Below are 20,000 nucleotides of genomic sequence, written 5' to 3' on the forward strand. Positions count from 1 at the left end.
AAAGACATCTATCATTTATTCAGTTTCTACCCAAGAGAAGCCAAATCAAGGCAGTGTGGTAACCAGCTGGGGGTTCAGGAAATATTCATTTTTTTAAAATACCTTGGCTGGAAAAATACGGATCGAATTATATAGAAAAACATACTTGTTTGATGACCAAACTAGGAAAATATGGCACTAAACTATTTTCTTCAGGCAGGAAATAACAAATATGATTCTTTTTTCTCAGTAAATAATCCGGTTAAGATTCTCATCACTTTTGGTTTAGATTTTATTTCGGTGTGTTTCTCCAAGGTCACGATGCCCTCTCCACACCTCCATTAGGTGTTGCAGAATCTGATTAATTGCTTCCCAACTGAAAAGAATTGCTGAATATATATGTATTGGGCCCCCGGTGGTGGCTCCGGCCAGTTACCCCTGGGGCTCAGGAGGCTGAGGCAAGAGGCTGTCAAGTTGGAGGCCAGCCTCAGCAACCCCGGGAGGTTCTACACAAGTTAGGGAGACCCTGTCTCAAATTTAAAAAAAAAAAATGAAAATCAAAAAGGAGAGAGAGAGAGAGAGAGAGAGAGAGAGAGAGAGAGAGAGAATAAAATAAAATGAAATTAAATAAAATAAAATAAAGCCCACTGTGCAAAGTACGTATGTGGGTAGATGGGAAAGCCCTCGCGGTTGGTAGGCAGTGAGCTCGGTGCTCCCCGTCTGCATGGGACACAGAAGACAAGTGGCAATTACACAATGAGACAGTGTGTAATTAGCTGCCGGCTGGGGTGGCCCCAGCAATTAGGGGAGAAGCCAACACAGATGTTGGAAGGTGCTGATTGTGGGTCACAGTCAATGGCTGTAAATTGGGAGAGAAAAGGGAGCCGGGAGGGCGGGGGGCACATGGCGGTCCCCTGCGCATCTCCCAGTGCTTCCCGGGGTGCACCGTGACGTGGCTGAGGCTGGCCTCCCATTTCGATCCTCCTGCCTCAGCCTCCCGAGTCTGGGATTGCTGTGTGGACCTTTCTGTGTCCGTCACCGTGAATCCTCGGTGAGCTCTCTCCGGCGCCTGGTGCCTTTTATTCTATGCGACCAGACTCTGCCATCGGCTCTGAATGTCACCGTGTTTTGATGGCAAATTGCACGGCTCCATGTCTCTTGTTGTCTATTTAAAAATCACTCCCATTTAGTGACTTTAATGACACACCAGGCACCGTGGCCCCCGATGCCGTCCCCGATCCTTGGTTTCTAAAATAGCTGCTGATTTTCTCAAGATCTCCCCAAAACCATGATGCACCCCCCCTCTGACATTCAAAAAAGTGTCATTTTTTTGGTGACCCTGCAAAAATGCATTTGGGGATCTTCGTGGGGGGGATTGGAACAAAATGACTGTTTTGTTTCCTCGGCACAGAAACCGAGCAGAGCTGGTCCCTGCAAGGTTCCCAGGAAGCTCTTTGTACTCAGTTCCTTAGAGTCTGCACCCACTTCTCCTCTGCGCTGCTCCGCGATGGCCTTAAGTGAGCAAATACTAACTTAAAAAGGTTTCCGCTGAGCCGGGAAAGCAGTCCCTGATGGAGTTTCCAAACTTTCTTCACTTCCCATGATCCGTTTTGCAAACACCTCACGCTCCGATCCTTTGGATGCCCCTCAGCGGGGTATAGAGTGGTCAGCTGCATGGAGTCCCTTTCCCCTCCTGGTCTCTGGGCTGAATGGAGCTGTTAGTTCCTCCTCTTATCCCACCAGAGGGAGAGCACTTTCTGCAAATGCATCCCCTGCATGAGAAAAAGATCAAACTTGTGGATGCATTTCAGGTTGGGACCATTGGAAATCGGAAGGGTCATTGAACCAACCCACAAGGACCCAGGTAACCCTAAAACCTTGATTTCAACAATCAAACTTGAAAATCTGCACTTTCCTCACAAAAAAATTTAAAATAATAATAATAATTAAAAGAAATTAGACCTTTTTTTTTCCTACTGAACATGTTCAATGTGGGAATGACGTGATTTGTGACATGGAAATATCCGCCACCCTTCCTCCGTTTCCCATGAAATTTTAACGGTGACGGCTGAGTCCACCCGCCTCGTATTGTGACACGTTGAGGGAGGGTCTTTGTGCTGCGTCTGCATCCACACCATAGGGTGACAGTGGAGGGGAGATGGATTTTACCTTCCTACCGATTAGAAAGTGAAGCCGTCTTGTGTGTTTCTCGCTCCATCTCCATCGTTTAGGTGGCAGGTGTCCCCCAAAAGGTCATGTGTGAAGTGATGCAGGAAGTCAGAGTTGAAGTGGTCACATGATGACAGTCTTAACACAGTAAGTGGATTAATCCACTTGAATGGACTCACTGGGTGTAGACTCATAGTGGATTAATCCACTTGGATGGACTCACTGGGTGGTGACTGCAGCAGGTGGGTGTGGCTGGAGGAGGGGTCCCTGGGCTGTGTCTTTGGGGTCTCTGTCCTGTCCCTGGTGAGCAGAGCTCTCTCTGCTCCCTGGTGCCCTGTCCTGAGCTGCTCTCCTCCTCCAGGCCCTGCCGCCATTTTGTTCTGACTCTCCTGAGCAGATGTGGGTTCCATTGTGCCCACCCATCAATCATTCTGTGTCCAGTTCTTCCTGCCTTCTGCTACTGCACTCTCTGATTGGATGAGATCAAACCTTTCCTGTCCCACGTATGACTAACATCATTCTGAATTTTTGTCTTTTGAGACTGATCTAGTTCACTTAGCATGTCTTCCGGGTTAAGTCCACTTTGGCTCAAGTTAGAATGATATCCCTTTTCTTATCTGTATAGTATTCCATTTTGTACACTGATACCATTTTCTTCACCTGTGCACCCATATACGTGGGCACCTGGTGGGTTCCATTTCTTGTCTATTATGAGTATCATTGCAAAGAACTCGGGAGTTTGAGAATGCAGGCATCTCTTCAATGTAGTGATTTTCCTTGGTTGTATACCCAATAGTGAGATTCTTGGAACGGGTGCTAGTTTTAGTTTCAAATTCCATAAACATTTTTTTTTTTTATATCCTGTGTGCAAATTTCTTCCTTTTTAATTTTTTTTTTTTTTTTTTTTAGATCTCTGTGGCTCATGTTCATCCTAGGGCCTCATTTCTCCATCATTTTGGAGGAAGAATTTATGCAATTATAATTATAATCATTTAATGACCTTTTGAGCGAGTCCCATAGCAGTCGATTTCCAGCACCTGTGACCCTGTCATCAGCCTCCCAAGTGGTCCAATGCAGTGGACATTTCCTTTTTAATTAATTTGTTTTATTAATATTTTAATTTGCTCTCATTAGTCACAGTGGACATTTTTGAATCGACCACTGCCCACAGGACACTGTACTCAGCTGGACCCATCTATTGACCAACAGAGCTGACCTAGTGAGGTGCCGCAGTCTGGCTGGGCACAATTCAGGAGCCACTTGTCAAGCAGAAACAAACTTTATTTTTAGAACCACACACACCACACCACACAGCTCTTCAGGAAGTCCCTCAGAGCCCAACTGCCACCACCAGCTTCCCACAAGCCTCTCAACCTCCCCCACTCCTCCTGCTCTTGAGGCCGATTGGCTGGGTCATGTGGGCGGAGCCAAAAGAGTCCCCCAATGAGCAGCTCCATGGTCTGAAAGGGCGGGGAAACAGCCCAATGAGCATCACTGCAGAGGAGCCAATCAGCTGGCAGCTGGAAGTTTGCTGGGACCACGGTGAGCCAATCAGCTGGAAGTTTGCTGGGGCCACTGTGAGCCAATCAGCTGGAAGTTTGCTGGGGCCACTGTGAGCCAATCAGCTGGAAGTTTGCTGGGACCACGGTGAGCCAATCAGCTGGATGTTTGCTGGGGCCACTGTGAGCCAATCAGCTGGAAGTTTGCTGGGGCTGCTTCGGCTGTGGCTCTCAACACTGAGGTGGTCCAGGGCTCCTTCCTCTTGGCTGCGTTGGGATTTCCAAGATGGCGGCAGGTGACCCAGAGCTCCGTGGATTTTCCATGCTCCAGAGAGGAGACACTGCTGCTCAAGAGGTGCTCAGTGCGTGGCCCCCATTCTTCCATCTGGCCTTCGAGGAGTGACCACAGGGAAACTGAAGGCCATCGTGCTGTCTGTGCTGTGGGAAAAGTCCCCTGGTTTGCTGCAGAATGGATTCCCAGGCTCCATCTTGGACGGATGCACCTTCCAAAATCAGTTCCTCTTTGACGCCTCCTTGGAGCACGTACCTGTGTCTGCTTTCTGTGGACGCCTCCAGAATCCCTGAGAAGGACAACTTGGAGGAGGAGGGACTGGAACTCATGTTCCCTGTGGGCTGACCCCCCAGGATTGACCAAGTCCATGAAGAAACATGGCGGACGGTCATGTTGAAAGCTCATGTTGGTGTGGATCAGAGCGAGAAGGAGCCACCGGATGAAGAGGAGGCACATCAGGACAGACCCCCAGGGTCCTGTTTCCTCCGTCCACGTCCCACCTCCCATCCCTCCGTTCACCTAGCAACGGTCTAATCCATAATTAATTAAGTCACAGAGGCTGGCCTCCAACTTGCGATCCTCCTGCCTCAGCCTCCCAAGCTGCTAGAATCACAGTCGTGCGTTAATTTAATCTGTAAATTAATCTAGCGATGGGGTTGGAGCTCAGGGGCTCCCGTCTTTCCCGGTCAGTCCCCACTCTGGTCCCTGCAGCTCTGAGGACCTGCATTCAACACAGGGGCTTTCAGGGCATGGTCGGGATCCGGTCCACCACAGTGTCTTCCCTCCTGAAATTCCAGACTGTGCTCTTGGAAGAACAGGGACATTTTTCTTCGTTGCTTGTTCTAGGATCGCGTGTGGCCAAGACGACCACGGTCACCCTTGCAATCCCTCCAGGGGGAACCCAGATTTTAAAACGTCTTATTAACTTCATTTTCCTGCAGCATCTGATGTCACACCGCGGCGACGTGGACGGTCAGCGTCCCCTCGGGATGCAGGCCCTGGCGGAAATGTTTCTTCCTCAGTGACTTATTACCCGGGTCCTGGCCCCTGAGGACACTGGCCATGCCTGTGACCTTACTGAACTGTCCCCGTCTTCCTCCCGATCTCTGTTCCTTACCCCCAAAGGGCTTGGACGAGAGGCGGTCAGCTCCGGGACACTGGGCACAGCCCCTCTCTGAGCCTCTCCGTCCGCCCTGGTCCCCAGCCGTAACCATGTCACCTGCCCATGCAGAGGACCACGGACCCAGCACATCCCCCCGTGGCCGGGGCAGGACCTAGAAGCCCGTGCAGACGGCTGGACACCTCGTAGCTCGCTGGGGTCACTGGCCTGACTTCCAGCACTGCTGCCGGGCATCCCTGAGCCCGGGGGCTCATGACCTGGAACTGGGGGGACCCACAGCCGACCTCACTGTCCCCCCACAACTCAGGTGACAGGGATCCCTGGCTCAGGGTTGAGATGGGCTGTCAGAGAGTCATTTATTTATGGCACCCGGGATTGAACCCAAGGGCCCGTGACCACAGAGCCCCGTCCCCAGCCGCCTTTATTTTTTATTTAGAGTCAGGGTCTCACTGAGCTGCTTAGAGCCTTGCTAATAAGCAGTTGAGGGTGGCCTCCAACTTGTGATCCTCCTGCCTCAGCCTCCCAAGCTGCTAGAACGACAGGCGTACACCAGTGCACCCAGGTGACATTTATTTTTTTAAGTGGAATCATACATATTTAGGAAGTACATTCACGGTTTGAATATTCTCATGCCTTGTGTCCTGTTCAACTTGGGGTAAACTGCACAATTCCTCATGAACCAGAACAAATGGAATCAATATGTTGAAGAGACGCCTGTCCTCCAACGTCACCGAAGCACCATTCACAAGAGCCGAGCTAGAGAAGCAGCATCAGCATCCATCAGCAGATGAAGGGGTGCAGAGAATGTGGTGCACAAAGACACCATGGCATACTATGCAGCCCTCAAAAAGGATGGAACCTGCCATTCGCAACTCTAGGGACAGACCTGCAGGTCACTAGGGTACGTGAAAGTGAAGTCATCATGGCCTGTCGCAGGAGACCATGGGCTACATGGGGCAAAAACTGGGTCTCCGTCTTCACTATCCTTAAACCTATTATATGAGAGAATAGATGGTGGGAAGTCCACCTGGTCTCCTTGTAAAATCACCGTGTGACTCTGCTCAGGTCCAGTCACCACTTCCCCCGAGTGGGTCCCAACGCCCAACTGTCCATTCAGCCCTCTGTGGCATCATCCATGGGTGAGGTCCGCGCCCTGTGATCCAACCACTGCCTCAGAGGATCACCTGTGAGCCTCGCTGTGGGGGACCTGCCCTCATTGACCACTCCGTATGCAGTTGGGGATCCCCGGCTTTCTGGACCAGCTGAGGATCGGCTTTGCACCTGGTGGTTTTTAGGAAGTATCTTTATGTCCTGTGGTCACATATGCACTCAGGGTCCTAATGTCCCATTCATTCTACTGTCTTCTCTACCCCATACCCCTCCCTCCTTCAGTCCCCTCTGCCTAATCCAAAGCACCTCTGTTCTTCCCCCTTATTGTGCATTACCATCCACATGTGAGAAAAAAATGTTTGGCCTTTGTTCTTGAGGATCTTCTTATTTCGCTTACCCTGATAGTCTCCAGCTCCATCCATTTATCAGCCAATGCCATCATTTCATTCTTCTTTATGGCTGAGTAATATTCCATTGTGTAGACATACCACAGTCTCTTTATCCATTCATCTGTTGAAGGGCCCCTAGGTTGGTTCCACCGTTCAGCTGTTGTGAATTGAGCTGCTATAAACGTTGATGGGGCTGTGTCCCTGTAGTATGGGCTGGTTTTAAGTCCCTTTGGGTATAGACCAAGGAGTGGGACAGCTGGGTCACATGGTGGGTCCACTCCCAGTTTTCTGAGGAATCTCCATCCTGCTCTCCAGAGTGGTTGCCCCAATTTGCACTCCCAGCAGCAATGTAGGAGGGAGCCTTGTCCCCACATTGTCACCCACTTATTCTCTCTTGTGTTTCTGACGATTGCCTTTCTGTCTGGAGTGACAACTCTTTTTTAGAAAATATTGTCATCAATTTTAACGCGCTGCCCTACTGTGTTTCTCGTTCACAAATATCTTAATCCAAACGAGGTCCGTGGTCCGTCCATAAAAGGTCGTAATAAGTCACTTAAATGGCCGGGTTTCGGGGTCTCATCTTCTGCTCTCCGCATCCTCCTTCCCACCTGAGGACTCTCTGACACCGACTTTTCTCCTCACCTGGGGGAGTTTCCTCGGGTGCAGGTTGTGAGAAAAGGTCGTCTCTTGACACCATCCTCCCAATGACAGAGCGACAGGCTTTGTCCCCGTGCCATAAATAAACCTAATCGCATTTATAACATGATTCTCTACATCACCCTGACGTTTTCATAAATAATGTGGCATGAAAAGTCACAAATACATTTGCAACATCGTCTACCACTAAAATAATCTGTGTGTGACGTGCACAATGCACATAGTGTGTGCTTTATGTATACAATACGTGCAATAAGTGTTGGATTGCAGTTTACACATTTGCTCCGACCATTTATCAAAATCATCCGCGTCTCTTTGCATTTCCGCCTGCAGATTTCTGCATTGCTTAGCATTGGGGGTGCCCCACAGACACCCAGTAGGCGCTGTTCCTGTTGGGCAGAGCCCCCAGTGGACACTGACCCATGTCGGGGTCACAGTGACACTAGGGGACCACTGTGTCACATGCAGTCTGTTAGCAAATGACATGCCCTCGGGCTCTACGTGGCTGGGACATTTGCACAAGTGTGTTACGCAGCTGTGAGCCGTGTCCCCAAGTTTCTCAGCACCTCGCTAAGCTACTGAGGCTGGCCTCTAATACACAATCCTCCTGCCTCAGCCTCCCAAGCTACTGAGATGACACCCACCAAGGGTGAGACCTTTTTCTTTCAGGATCATTTCTTTGAGTTGGACTTAACCAAGTCAACTCTCCCTTTTCCTGAGAGGGTCCCAGAGGCAGGATCTTGTAAGTACAGTTTGAAATCCATTTGGGACATCGACCCACACACTGGCCGTGAGATTGAGGCTGGGATTTGGGGTGAAGACTGGGCATGTGGATCCCGTGTGGCTTTTTAACTCACTCTTTTTTTGTGTGCTGGTAAATATTTTGTGCTGAATTTAGTTATTTGAATTTTTGTAACTGAAAATAATCATAATAATAGTGATGATAATAATAATTAGTAATAATAATCAAAATCTGTGACCTGGAGGGATTTTTGCACATAATTATAGCAGAAATGCAGTCATTAGGTAGCTAATACTTTTTCTGGTGATCTCCAATTATTATGATTTTTTTAATTTTTTTTTTTATTTGAATGGCTTTCATTTAGCAGAACTCCGTAAACACCCCACGAGGCATTAAGCCTGCATTTTGGTGAAGGGCCCGTACTTACGGATTTACCATAGAGTGAAAGGGTTGGCTTGGAATTATCAAGTGCATGAGATCAAATAGTTGCATTAGAGAAAACCCTTTCCTGTAATCCTATTACTCCACAAAGGAATTCAATCCTCATGGAAATACAGAAAAATGTTACAGTTGGGGCACATTGGGATCCCAGCCCCTGGGGAGGCTGAGGCAGGAGGACTGCAAGTTGAAGGGCAGCCTCAGCAACGGAGCAGGATCCTGTCTCACAAAACTGGCTTCTGAGATCAACCCTTTCAGCTTCCCCATGTAAGTGGGAACATGTGGTCATTATTTCTCTGTCCCTCGCATATTCCACGTCACACAATGTCTTTATGTGCACCCAAACTCTGTCAGATAAAGCATTTTTTTCTGGCCGCCTAATATTCCATTCTAGCAATGTGCCACCTTTTCTTTGTCTGGTCATTGTGGCAAATTTGGGGGCACCATCTTGTTGGAAGGGTCATCTGTACCAGGGAAATGATATGAGGGTGGCTTCGTTTCACCTGGATGCCGCAGTCTGGCTGGGCACAATTCAGGAGCCACTTGTCAAGCAGAAACGAACTTTATTTTTAGAACCACACACACCACACCACACAGCTCCTCAGGAAAAACCTTCAGAGCCCAACTGCCACCACCGGCTTCCCACAAGCCTCTCCACCTCCCACTCCTCCTGCTCTTGAGGCCGATTGGCTGGGTCGCATGGGCGGAGCCAAAAGAGTCCCCCAATGAGCAGCTCCGTGGTCTGAAAGGGCAGGGAAACAGCCCAATGAGCATCACCGCAGAGGAGCCAATCAGCTGGAAGTTTGCTGGGGCCCCTTCGGCTGTGGCTCTCAACACCTGGATCCACAAATCTCTCTGTTTTCTTCTCATTTCCAAGAAGCTGGTCTCTTCCATCCCAATCTGGGACACTACTTCTCACCTTCTTCGCTACAGTCTATCTTTCCTCTGGATACATAAGTGTCCCCTGTGCTCATTTGTTATTGGTGGCATTTTTTCCTCCTCCAGCAAAGTCCCCAAGACCCGGACGGTGGCCTGATGGATCTGTGTGTTTTACCAACGTCTTTCCTGCAGCAAAACCGAATCTTTCACTGCCCAGACTCAAGGACACCCTCGCACCTAAGTCCCCCCCGTATTGGACAGCAGGATGACAGCCGCTCATGAGGGACTTAATCCTCGAGTCCTGACTTCACCTTCCACCACCCTGATGACTTGTCCTGTGCACCAAGTTACTTACGGTCTTTGTGCCATCGTCCTGTCCCTGCCAAGTGCGACCAGAAATACCTGCTGGGGTTTTTACGGTGGTCACAGAGCATTCGCAGCCGTGCCCACCGTGAATTCAGCAAGTGGCTTGAGACGGTGACTCTGAAATAGCAACGGAAGAAGAAAGCCCCCTGGAAGGAGAGACGGAGGCTGAGGCTGGAGGATCGAAGGTGGAGGCCAGCCTCAGCCAAAGCGAGGCCCTGAGCAACTCAGTGAGACCCTGTCTCTAAATAATATGCAAAATAGGGCTGGGGAGGGGGCTCAGGGGTCAAGTGCCCCTCAGTTCAATCCCTCGTACCCTAAGACCCCCCTAAATTGTCCTCAGATCCAACCGGAAACATTCTGAGGATCAACGTCAGGCATTTTGGGGTTGAAACTCAACAGTAGGAGATGCATATATGCACAAACGTTCCCTGGGGCAGGAGAGAAGGAATAAACAGACGCCTTCACCCCAAGGGTCTTGATTTACAGAATCCCCGATTCACCTCTCAGTTTCTTTTTATTGGATCTGCACATGTCACAGGTGAGAAGTCCCCCGTGGGTCTCCGGGAGCTAAAGTAAAACCCCGTGTCCCCGTGCAACCACACACATCACCAGGAAAACCTCAATGACAGAGTGGATGATCCACAAAGTCCTTTAGGGGACCCTGACACCCTAAGGGATGTCATGGGAAAAACTCTGAGGATTCCTACGTGGACTTGAGTCGATCATTGCAACACAGTTACCCACACGATGTTCAGGTTGAAGACTGACCAACCTGAGAGGGACACACGGCCGTTCTCTGTTCTGCAAATTTGAATTTTCCTGCCGATTCGAACCTCTCCTGAAATCAAACTCTGTTCCAGAGCAGTGACAAAGGCAGACGTCCTCTGTTTCCTTCTGTTTCCCCCAGAGGACTTGGAGGTCCTCAGGCTGAATATCCGTGACGGTGGCTTGGAAGAGACCTTTAATGGAGAGCTCACGTGGGACTTCACTTGGAAATCAAAATGCACGGAAAAGGTGGCCGTCTCCGTTAGATGGACTCGGACAGAGTCCACCCAATGAATGACCACGGCCGGGTTAATGCTAATGAGATGGCAAGAGGTGACATCGGCGTCTCCCTGAGTGACATCTCTGTCCGCCAGGTGGGATGATTGACGGGTAGAGGGCGAACATCTTCTGGGGGCCCAGTGCACCGTGATGGACGTTCATGTCGCCTGCCACCAGGAGGCTCAGAAACTCCTTCAGGAACATAGTGGGGACCCCGAGGGACGGGCCATCGTATACACAGATTTTGCAAAGGCTCCTCAAAGGTCTTCCAGGGTACCGAGCCTCCTTCAGGAAGGAGTGGTTCCAGGCAGGTGCCGATGTCAGAGTCGCACCCAGGAGACGCTGAGGCTCCGATCCCAATGATTTGACCACTAAGAAGGAGGAGGAGGAGGAGGAGGAGGAGGAGGAGGAGGAGGAGGAGGAGGAGGAGGAGGAGGAAGCAGCCAGCCATACGGAGGCACAACTGTCATCCCAGCAACTTAGGAGGCTGAGGCAGGAGGACTGGAAGTTGGAGGCCAGCCTCAGCAACTTAGCAAGACCTCAACATAATAAGACCCTGGCGGAAAGACAAAGGGCTGGCGACGTGGCTCGGTGGGTAAGCACCCCTGGGTTCAATCCCTGGTACCAGACACTAAAGAAATGAACAAATAAATGAGATACTATTAACCACCTGGATGCAGCCCGGTCACTGTTTAAGCAATTATTTGACGGAAGTGGCGTCCACTCTCCTCCTACTGATACCTACAGACACGTCCGCAGAGGTCCACGGATGCTCCTAGAAATCGTCTTGATAAACCCACAAGCACCGGGTCAGCCCCAGGAAGAGGTGACCACGTCCACTCAGACGGTGGGTCTGCAGGTGGACGGTGGGGCTCTGTATGCCCTTCCAGGAAAGCGATGGGGCTACTCGGATGCAGGACATTCTGCTGAGGGTCACTCGGCTGAATCCAAACAGCACCCGGAAAGAAGAGGAGTCGGGGGTCTGAGTGGGTAGCGTCTTCCCCGGGGGCGACCTGCGCAGTGGAAACTCCTGAGGGCACGGGGACCCCTGGGCTGGGGGTCACTCTGCACATTAGCACCCCCCAGATGGCATTCGCTGATGTTGGACTTGGCCATGTCGAGAGCAGGACCAGGGACAGCGCTCTGATACTCGGGGCAGCTCAGGGTCCTTCTGGGAGGGATGGGGGACTGGTGAGGCTAGCGGCCTCTGTCTCTAAGTGTTGATTTTTGGGGGGACGTGGGCAGTATGGGGGATTGACCTCAGGGGCCCTCGACCCCTGAGCCCCCTCCCCAGCCCTATTTTGCATTTTATTTAGAGACAGGGTCTCCCTGAGTTGCTTAGGGCCTCGCTTTGGCTGAGGCTGGCTTTGAACTCGTGATCCTCCTGCCTCAGCCTCCCAAACCACTGGGATGACAGGTAGGATTTGTAAATGCTCTTAAGTTTTGGGACACGTACAGATGCTAGAGTGAGCTGAGCTATTGCTCGTGTGTAATCGATACGGTAATATCATGACACTTTTTAAAGTTTTTTTAAAAATTTGTTCTTTTTGATTATACTATTCCCTTCCCCCCTCCCTTCCCTTCATTTCCCTTGGTCTAATGCAGTGAACTCATGTGCCTTATTCTATGTCACTGTCTGCATCTCAGACAGGACATCCGGACTTTGATGTTTGGGGATTTGATTATTTCACTTAAGTTGATTTTCTCCAGCTCCATCCATTTACCACCAAAAATGCCATCATTTCACTCTTTTTCATGGCCGAGTAATGTTCCACTATGTGTATAGACCACATTTTCTTTATCCATCCATGTGCTGAAGGGCACCTAGGTTGGTTCCATCGCTGAGCTACTATGAACTGAGCTGCTATAAACATTGGATTTTTTTTTTTTTTTTAAGAATTTGGAACTGAATGTGTTGAAGGAGGATGTTTTGCCCACTTGTTCCTTGTTCCTGGGTGCATATTAACTTCTAGCAGGTTAAACTGTGGGGTGCAGGGTTTTGAAGGTGTCACAAGGACCTTGCTGTTGTAGCTCTGTGGTCCATGTTCTCCTGTTGATGCAACTTAACCTCCTCTCTCCCAGAGTCCTCCACAAACACCAGGGATCCAATAACCAGCCACCCACACCCACCCCGGGAGGGTCCTTCAAGGGTGTTTGAGTCGCACACAGTCACAATTCTGACACCTTATTTTTACCCAGGAAGACAGGGATATCACAGGTAGCTTCTGCAGACATGCTCAAGGTCTTGTGAGCTCTGCACAAATGCAGCAAGTGGCTCACAACTTCCCTGTGAGTGAGTGACTTATGGCCCACACCCCTAAATCCCCTCTCCCTGGAGAAAACGCAAAGTCTGCAGGATTGATGGACAGCCTTCACCCAGCTGGCACCTGGCTGTCCACTCTCAGGCTCCATCTGCTTCTAGAAAACCCAGCAGGACTCAACAGACGCTCCATGTTTTAGCCTCATCTACCCAAGGCACATAAAATCCAACATGGCGCACGGGGGCAAAGGTCGCGGGGGCCATTCTGGGTGTGGGTGATCTGGCCTCACCTCCCAGTGCCTAGGTGGACCGTCCTTTGCGGCTGAGATCTTGCTTAACGGGAACAAGGTAGGTGATGGCAGATTCTCCAACAAATTCCAGTTGCGAGACCTTCCAAGTGACATTTGGTGACCATTTCCAACACGGGGCCATTGATTCTCATTTTAATACGTGCATATTGCAAGGGACCTCTGTTAGCACTGGGAAACCAGTCCACAGGGATAAAATCAATCTTTTTGGCCCCCAATTTTGGTGTCCCCAGCTCTCTCATGCAGGCAGTGTGCAAATCTGTGATCTCTGAGTGAAAATCCTATTTTTCTTGTTTAAGTGCATTTCTTCTTAAATGGTGAAAGTTCCTTACTCCAACGTCCTCAGTGACCTTGATCAGGCTCTTGACCTTGAAACCGGTTAAAATTTCAAAAAGCCATTGAGTCTGTCGTATGCTTTGCTTTTAAGAATGTGGGAAATCTCTTAAAAATTAAATTAAATGATTTAATTTTCTCTCTTTTTTTTTTTTTTTTCAAAATTTTTTTTTGGAACAACTCACCTTAGATTTTTTTCTTCTTTCTTTCCTTTTTAATTTTTTCTCTTTTTTTATTTTTGCAGTAGTCTCATGTTAACCCCCCAAACTGCATCTTCACGGGATTCTTAACATTTTTTTTTTTTTTTTACAAATAACGTTTTAAATTGGTTCTTGTGGACATCTTTCTGTTTCTCTGCATTTGCCCGTATCCCATTTTTTCTTTCTTTTTTTTTTTTTTTGAAATCCAAATGTAACAGATTTCAACTTTTTTGTGTTACATTTTTTTTTTCTTTTTACTGGGTAGAATCTCTCTCTGAATTTTTGGCAAATCTATTGTTTTTGAATTCTCTTTTTTTTCCCCTCCTTCACTTACTTCTACAATATGACCCAGGAGCCAACACAAAGAAAATCGCAGACGATATCACCAGTAATGATCGTGGTGACGATGAAGGTATTTTTTTAATTTTTTTTTCCAAAGCTCAGCTCCCATGCATGGTTTTATATTTGATTCTCTCTCTCTCTCTCTCTCTGTGCACTTTTTCCCCCATTTCAACCTGTTTTTCTTCCCCTTATTTGAAACGGGAACACGCGAGTGTGCCTCTTTCTTTATTTTCTTCTTGCAAAATAAAAAAAAAAAAATCAAGAATAAAATAGTCATCATTTTTAAATCCCAGTCACCACGTAGAGGACCGGAAATGGCTGGAAGATCTGCAGACCTTCTTTCTAGACATGAGATGGAATAAAACACGTTTTGCAAAGAAATCCACCTTTTTTTTCTATTTTTTTTCTTTAATTTTTTTTTTTTCCTATTTGGTCCCAAGAAGAGAAAGTAGAATTTTAAGTGATGCATGTGCACGATCCACTTTCCGTCCTTCTAAATGTGATATTTTTTTTTTTTCCGGGAAGATTTTATTTTGAAACGTGGGTGTTCTGATCTTTTCCACCCACTGCAAAATGTCCCAACAGTTTCATGGAAGATCTGTTGGATTTGGTGGTGGGAGGGGAGGAAAATTCAAATTTTCCTTTATTTCACCTTGATTTTTTTTTTTTTTTTTTTTTTTTTTGTATCTGGGATTGACCCCAGGGGCACTCGACCCCTGAGCCCCATCTCCAGCCCTATTTTGCATTTTATTTGGAGACAGGGTCTCCCTGAGTTGCTTAGAGCCTCCCTTTGGCTGAGGCTGGCTTTGAACTCGTGATCCTCCTGCCTCAGCCTCCCCAGCTGCTGGGATTCCAGGTGTGCAAAACCTCCCAACAGACTGCCCATCTCTAACGGGAGCCATCTTGCAGAATAACGGGAGGTCATCCGCCTGACTCCTTCCTGATGATTTCAAAGGATGAAACTTTGTCAAATACAGAAGCAAAAATGTGTGTTTTTTAAATTTATTTATCCATTTATTAATTTATTTGTACTGGGGATTGAATACTCAGGGATGCTCAACCACTGAGCCACACCCCGAGCCCTTTTTATTTTATTTTTAAAACTTTGAGACAGGGTCTCCTTATAGGGTCAAGGCCTTACGACTGAGGCTGGCCTTCAACCTTGCAACCTCCAGCCTCAGCCTCCGTACTTGCTAAAATTATAATTGTGCCCCATTCGGCCCGGCAATAGGTTTTATTTTGACAACGAACCAATGTCTCTGATTTTTGCATATTGATCTACATCTCCGTATCAATAGTTATGATCCATACCTACATTTTTATGCCGATATTTATAATCGAGTCCAGTCTCCGTAAATGTGAAATCTACCCCAACGGCTAATTAACACTAAAATGGATTGTGGAATCAAAACTCTCCCGAAGGCCCTCTCAGAAGATGGTCCCCGGATTTTCACCTCCATGGCAAGATACCATTTTTACCTCCTTAAATAAAAAAAATTAAAATAAAATAATAATAACCTTAAAATAATAAATAGCAAGAAAAACTTACGAGTTCCAACTCCCCAGGGACACTCACATTCTGTCCCAAAACACCGAGCAGTGGCCACATCTCATCTCGAGTTGGACTTTCCGTATTTCTGTCCCTTAGATACGGTGACATATCACTGCCATCCATTAAAAATATATATATATATGTATATTTTTTTTTAGATTTTTGGGGGGATTCTGTTCTGCTGATAACTCTGAACTCTATTTGTGTTGGATCAGTATCTGTCCTGGTCGGAGAGCAGATCCTTTTTCTTCTTTTAAAATATTTTTATATTTGACACTCAGCCACAAACGAGGGCGTCCGTCCTGTTCCAAATAATCCGCGTCCTGAGGTCCATTTTAATTTCAAAAAAAAAAAAAAAAAATCAGAAATAAAGTCCACCCGGGGCTCGAGGTCAGATCTCCGTTAGTTCCGACCCATTGTGCATCTTTCTTGAGCAAAGCAAAAACCCCCTGGTTTCCCCCCGTTTCTGGGCACCGACAAGAAGAGACCAAGAGATGCTTTTCTGCTCCCCAGATATTTTTGCTTTTCTTCTTCTCCTTTTTGATTTTTTTTTTCTATTTTCCGCTGCAGGACGTGGGGCCCTGGAGGCTGGGGGTCTCCCCTGAACCTCACCCCCCCCCAGCATCCCTCCAAAAGTGACCTCGGTGCAGAGAACACGTCCCAGCCGTGGCCAGCCTCCAAAGCCTGCCCCCCCTTGTCCACCTGCCTACATGGGGTTCCTGGCAGGGGACGCCACCTCGGTCCCTTGTCCCCCCCTGGACGCAGCGGGCACCCTGAGTGTGATTCTTTACGGTGTCCCCCGCTTGCTCTCCCCCCCAGATATCCACGACCAGAGCAGCAAGAAGCCGGTCATGGTCTACATCCACGGCGGCTCCTACATGGAGGGCACGGGCAACATGATCGACGGCAGCATCCTGGCCAGCTACGGGAACGTCATCGTCATCACCATCAACTACCGCCTGGGCATCCTGGGTAAGTGACCCAGGCCTGCCCCCGGCAGGGCCACCCCGGCTGTTGCAACCATGGCTTTCTGTCCAGGTGGGGCCCTCGTGCATTCGAATCCTGCGGCTCCGGGTCCCGGACAGTCCCACCACCTGTCTAACCTGAGTCTTTAAAGCCATCGAGACCGAGTGACACTTTGCCATGAAGGATGCCTCTTTCCTTTTGCTCCTGGGACAATGGTCGGTTCATACAGAACCCTGCGGGGTCCTGGGGTCGCTGGTGACCGCGGTGCATAGCGCCTCTCCCTCTGGTTGTGCGGTGGTCGACAGGGTCAAGGTCGTCTTCATGTGCAAGAAGGTAGCGCCTCGGGTTTCCCAGCTCCATGGGGACCCAGGACCTTGTTCCTTGCAGCCTTAGGCAACGGAATTCAGGTCTTGTGTGGACCAGGTGCCATCGTAGGGTGGAGAGGTCAAGGGCATTCAGGACGGTGCTGGGGGTTCAAGGTCAACTGTGCATTGAACACGTGGCCAAGTCGCGGGGGGATGGGGGGGCGGAGTCCAAGACGTCCCTCCTCAAGGGTCGTCCATGTTTTTGCCCAGTTCACGGAAAATATTCCCCAATCTACAAAAAAGTGTTTGCAAGGCAAAAAAAAAAAAAAAAAAAAAAAAAAAAAAAAAAAAAAAAAAAAAAAAAAAAAAATAATAATAATAATAATAATAATAATAATAATAATTAAAATTAATCGAGTTTTTAATAAGGATGCCCTGGAGTTGCAAGGAATTCTGGGAATTTGCGGCAGCAGGAAGACCCTCCTGCAAAGATTCTTCCCATCAACTCAGCAAAATGTCAGACCTGTCAATCACAGTGACAGGCAGGAGCGTATTGAAGGGGTGGAGAGGGGAAGGGGACACTCTCAAGGGACAGAGGGGTCCTCTCAGGACGGGCACAGCGTGCCCCTCCCCTCCTGCCCTCCGGTTTTATGGGGGGTCCTAGGGAAGTCCCCAGAGAGCCCCGCCCAGGTCCCCCTCCTGACTTTGACGGACAGCTGTCTCCAAACTGGTCATCGCTGCAAAAATACTTGCTTTTCCTTGTGACGAAGGACGTGATGTCATGGCGAGTGGCTGGGAAGGGGACCCTCTCTGGGAACCCGGGAGGTGGTGGGTGGCAGGAGTTCGTCCCTGGCTGGGGAGCACCAGCTGCCCCCTCCCTGGTGCCCTTGGGTTTGATGGACGGCTCCTGCAGGGACCAGGTCCTCCCAGGGTGGACACGCACCCCCAGGGGCTCGGCTGCCTTCCGAGCGCCACGGTCCCCCCTGTCTGTCCCCCTGGTCCGTGCAAATCTCTGCGGTCCCCTGCGGCCGGCTTCTCTGGATGCCTTTGGGGACAGGTTCTGGTCAGTGGCTTTCGGCCACCGGCTTCTGAGAGAGGCGCCTGGGATGCTTGGCGGTTGACAAAGGTCCTTCTTGGCCACAAGGTGGACGCGGAAAGTTGGGGCAGGGTCCCCACGGGGTCTTTTCATGTGATAAGGCCACTGTCCCCAAGGAGGAGCCTGCGAGCGGGAGGCAGCCCTGGGTCCTGGGCAGGGTCTCCTTTGGCTAAAATGCACAAAATGTTGTTTGGCCTCCGGGATGGGAGGCAGGTGCCAGAGGGAGGCCGGACCTCCAAGGAGCCTGGTTTCCCTCCCCCTCTCTCTCTCTGGGGTCCCCGTCAGCCCTGGGGTTTCTTGTCCTTCTGAACGAGGCTCCGTCTGGCCAGCACAGCTCGGGGACACCCCTGCATTTTGTTGATTTATCTTAAAGAAAAGAGAAAAAAGAAAGAAATGCAAATACCCAGAAAGTCGGAGGCTGACCTTTAGCCATGGCGTCTTTAAAATAAAAGTCCCGGGGAGGCTTTTATTTTGTAACAGAGATCAACCCCACCGCCCTGCAGGGACCCAACCCAGGGGACTGGGCGTCTCCATGGTGACCGTCCCTAAGACAAGAACTTAGATTTCCAGGAAAGATATTTTTAGTCCCCAGGGATCGGATCCAGGTGGGCTGACCCACGGAGCCACATTCCTCAGCCTTTTTAAAATTTTTTTGATATTTTTATTTTGAGACTTGGTCTGCTTCTGTCCTCCCTGAGTTGCGGAGGCTGGCCTCCGACTTGCGATCCTCCTGCCCCGGCCTCTGGATCTTACGGGATCCCAGGTGTGCATCACTGTGCACAAACCATCAGCTGAACATGCTAGGGGTTAGCTCAGTGGTAGGACTTTTGTGCAGTCTGTTCACGTCTCTGGGTTCGATCCTGCAAATACCAAACCAGGAAAGAAAGAGAGAAACAGGATCCCAAGCAATTGTCCTGCATCGTCCTAATGAGCAAATGACTGTCCTACCTCCCCCGGGTCCTGGGAGGGCTGGACCCCCGGTGTTTTTTGAGGAAGGGCTTCTTCTCTGCTGTATACTATTTTGCACGGCAGGTTTGCAACACCAGCCACTCAGGACCCACAGGTTCCCATAGGGAGGTGTCGGGCGTCCCGACCTGTTGAGGACGCACCTTAGTATCCTCCTGAGCTGCGCGCCCTGCAGCCTCCTGCACCAATCGTAGCTCCCTCTCACCCCTGCACCTCCTAGCACCATGCGGACCCCTTCCTCCTGAGGAAATCCATCCAGCTAGACACTTGCAGAACTTCCCGATATTCTGTTATGTTCTGCAGATGCAGGAGGGACGGACTTTGGGGGTATGGTATGATTTGGGGTCTCACAGATGTCGTATCATGCTGTTGGTTTAAGTCAAACCTCCCTTTCCCCTTTAGGACCAAATCATCCCACACCTGCAGGGTGGGTGGGTGGTGCTGGGTCACTGTTGAAGGTACTGTGCTTAGTCTCTCTGAGCTCGCTGACCGGCAGGGGCTGCATCTTACCCACAAGGAAACCAAGTCTGAGTCCCCTGGGGCTGGTTTATTCTGGTCAAATGATTCTCCTGAATCGGGATCGGGACTCTGACATACTGAACCCCAAATCACCTCCAGTCTCTATCTTGATTTATGTGACCTCAGAGGGACCCTGACGGTCTCCTGAGCCCCAGCTTCGCCGTCTGCAGTTGGACACACACCGAAATAAGAGGCTCTGGCCCTTGGCCCAGGTCCGTCCTGGTGCTGAGCAGCTCAGGGTGAATTTCTCTGTTCCACAGAGAAAGATCCTTCATTTCTCATTCTCCTCCGTGAGCACATGACTGACAGTCCCCAATGGGACAAGGCAGGTGGCTCTCGGTGCCGCGGCGTCGGTCTCAGTGATGACATTCGCCCGTCACAACCCCGAGAAGTCTCAGAGCTGACACGGATCTCCATGGGATGAGGACCAGGGTGACCTCCGGGATCCGTTGACTTTGTTGGGTGCTCA

General features: G+C 49.6%; 1 protein-coding gene across 2 annotated transcripts in view; it reads left to right on the top strand.

The window, feature by feature from the left end:
• LOC114106848 (neuroligin-4, X-linked) overlaps window positions 1-20,000 on the top strand; it is a 160,154-nt gene that overhangs the window by 76,142 nt on the left and 64,012 nt on the right. Inside the window, exons 1-2 of one of the 2 annotated variants that reach the window (XM_027954016.2) lie at window positions 14,009-14,197; window positions 16,499-16,651. In XM_027954016.2, coding sequence (XP_027809817.2) covers window positions 16,531-16,651 — 121 coding nt within the window. In that variant the 5' untranslated portion in view covers window positions 14,009-14,197; window positions 16,499-16,530. Of the gene's footprint in view, window positions 1-14,008; window positions 14,198-16,498; window positions 16,652-20,000 lie in introns of those variants that run through there. The other variant, XM_027954017.2, reaches the window with a different exon arrangement.

The sequence above is a fragment of the Marmota flaviventris genome, chromosome Y (genome assembly GCF_047511675.1).
Source record: "Marmota flaviventris isolate mMarFla1 chromosome Y, mMarFla1.hap1, whole genome shotgun sequence".
In the NCBI taxonomy this organism is placed as follows: Eukaryota; Metazoa; Chordata; class Mammalia; order Rodentia; family Sciuridae; genus Marmota; species Marmota flaviventris.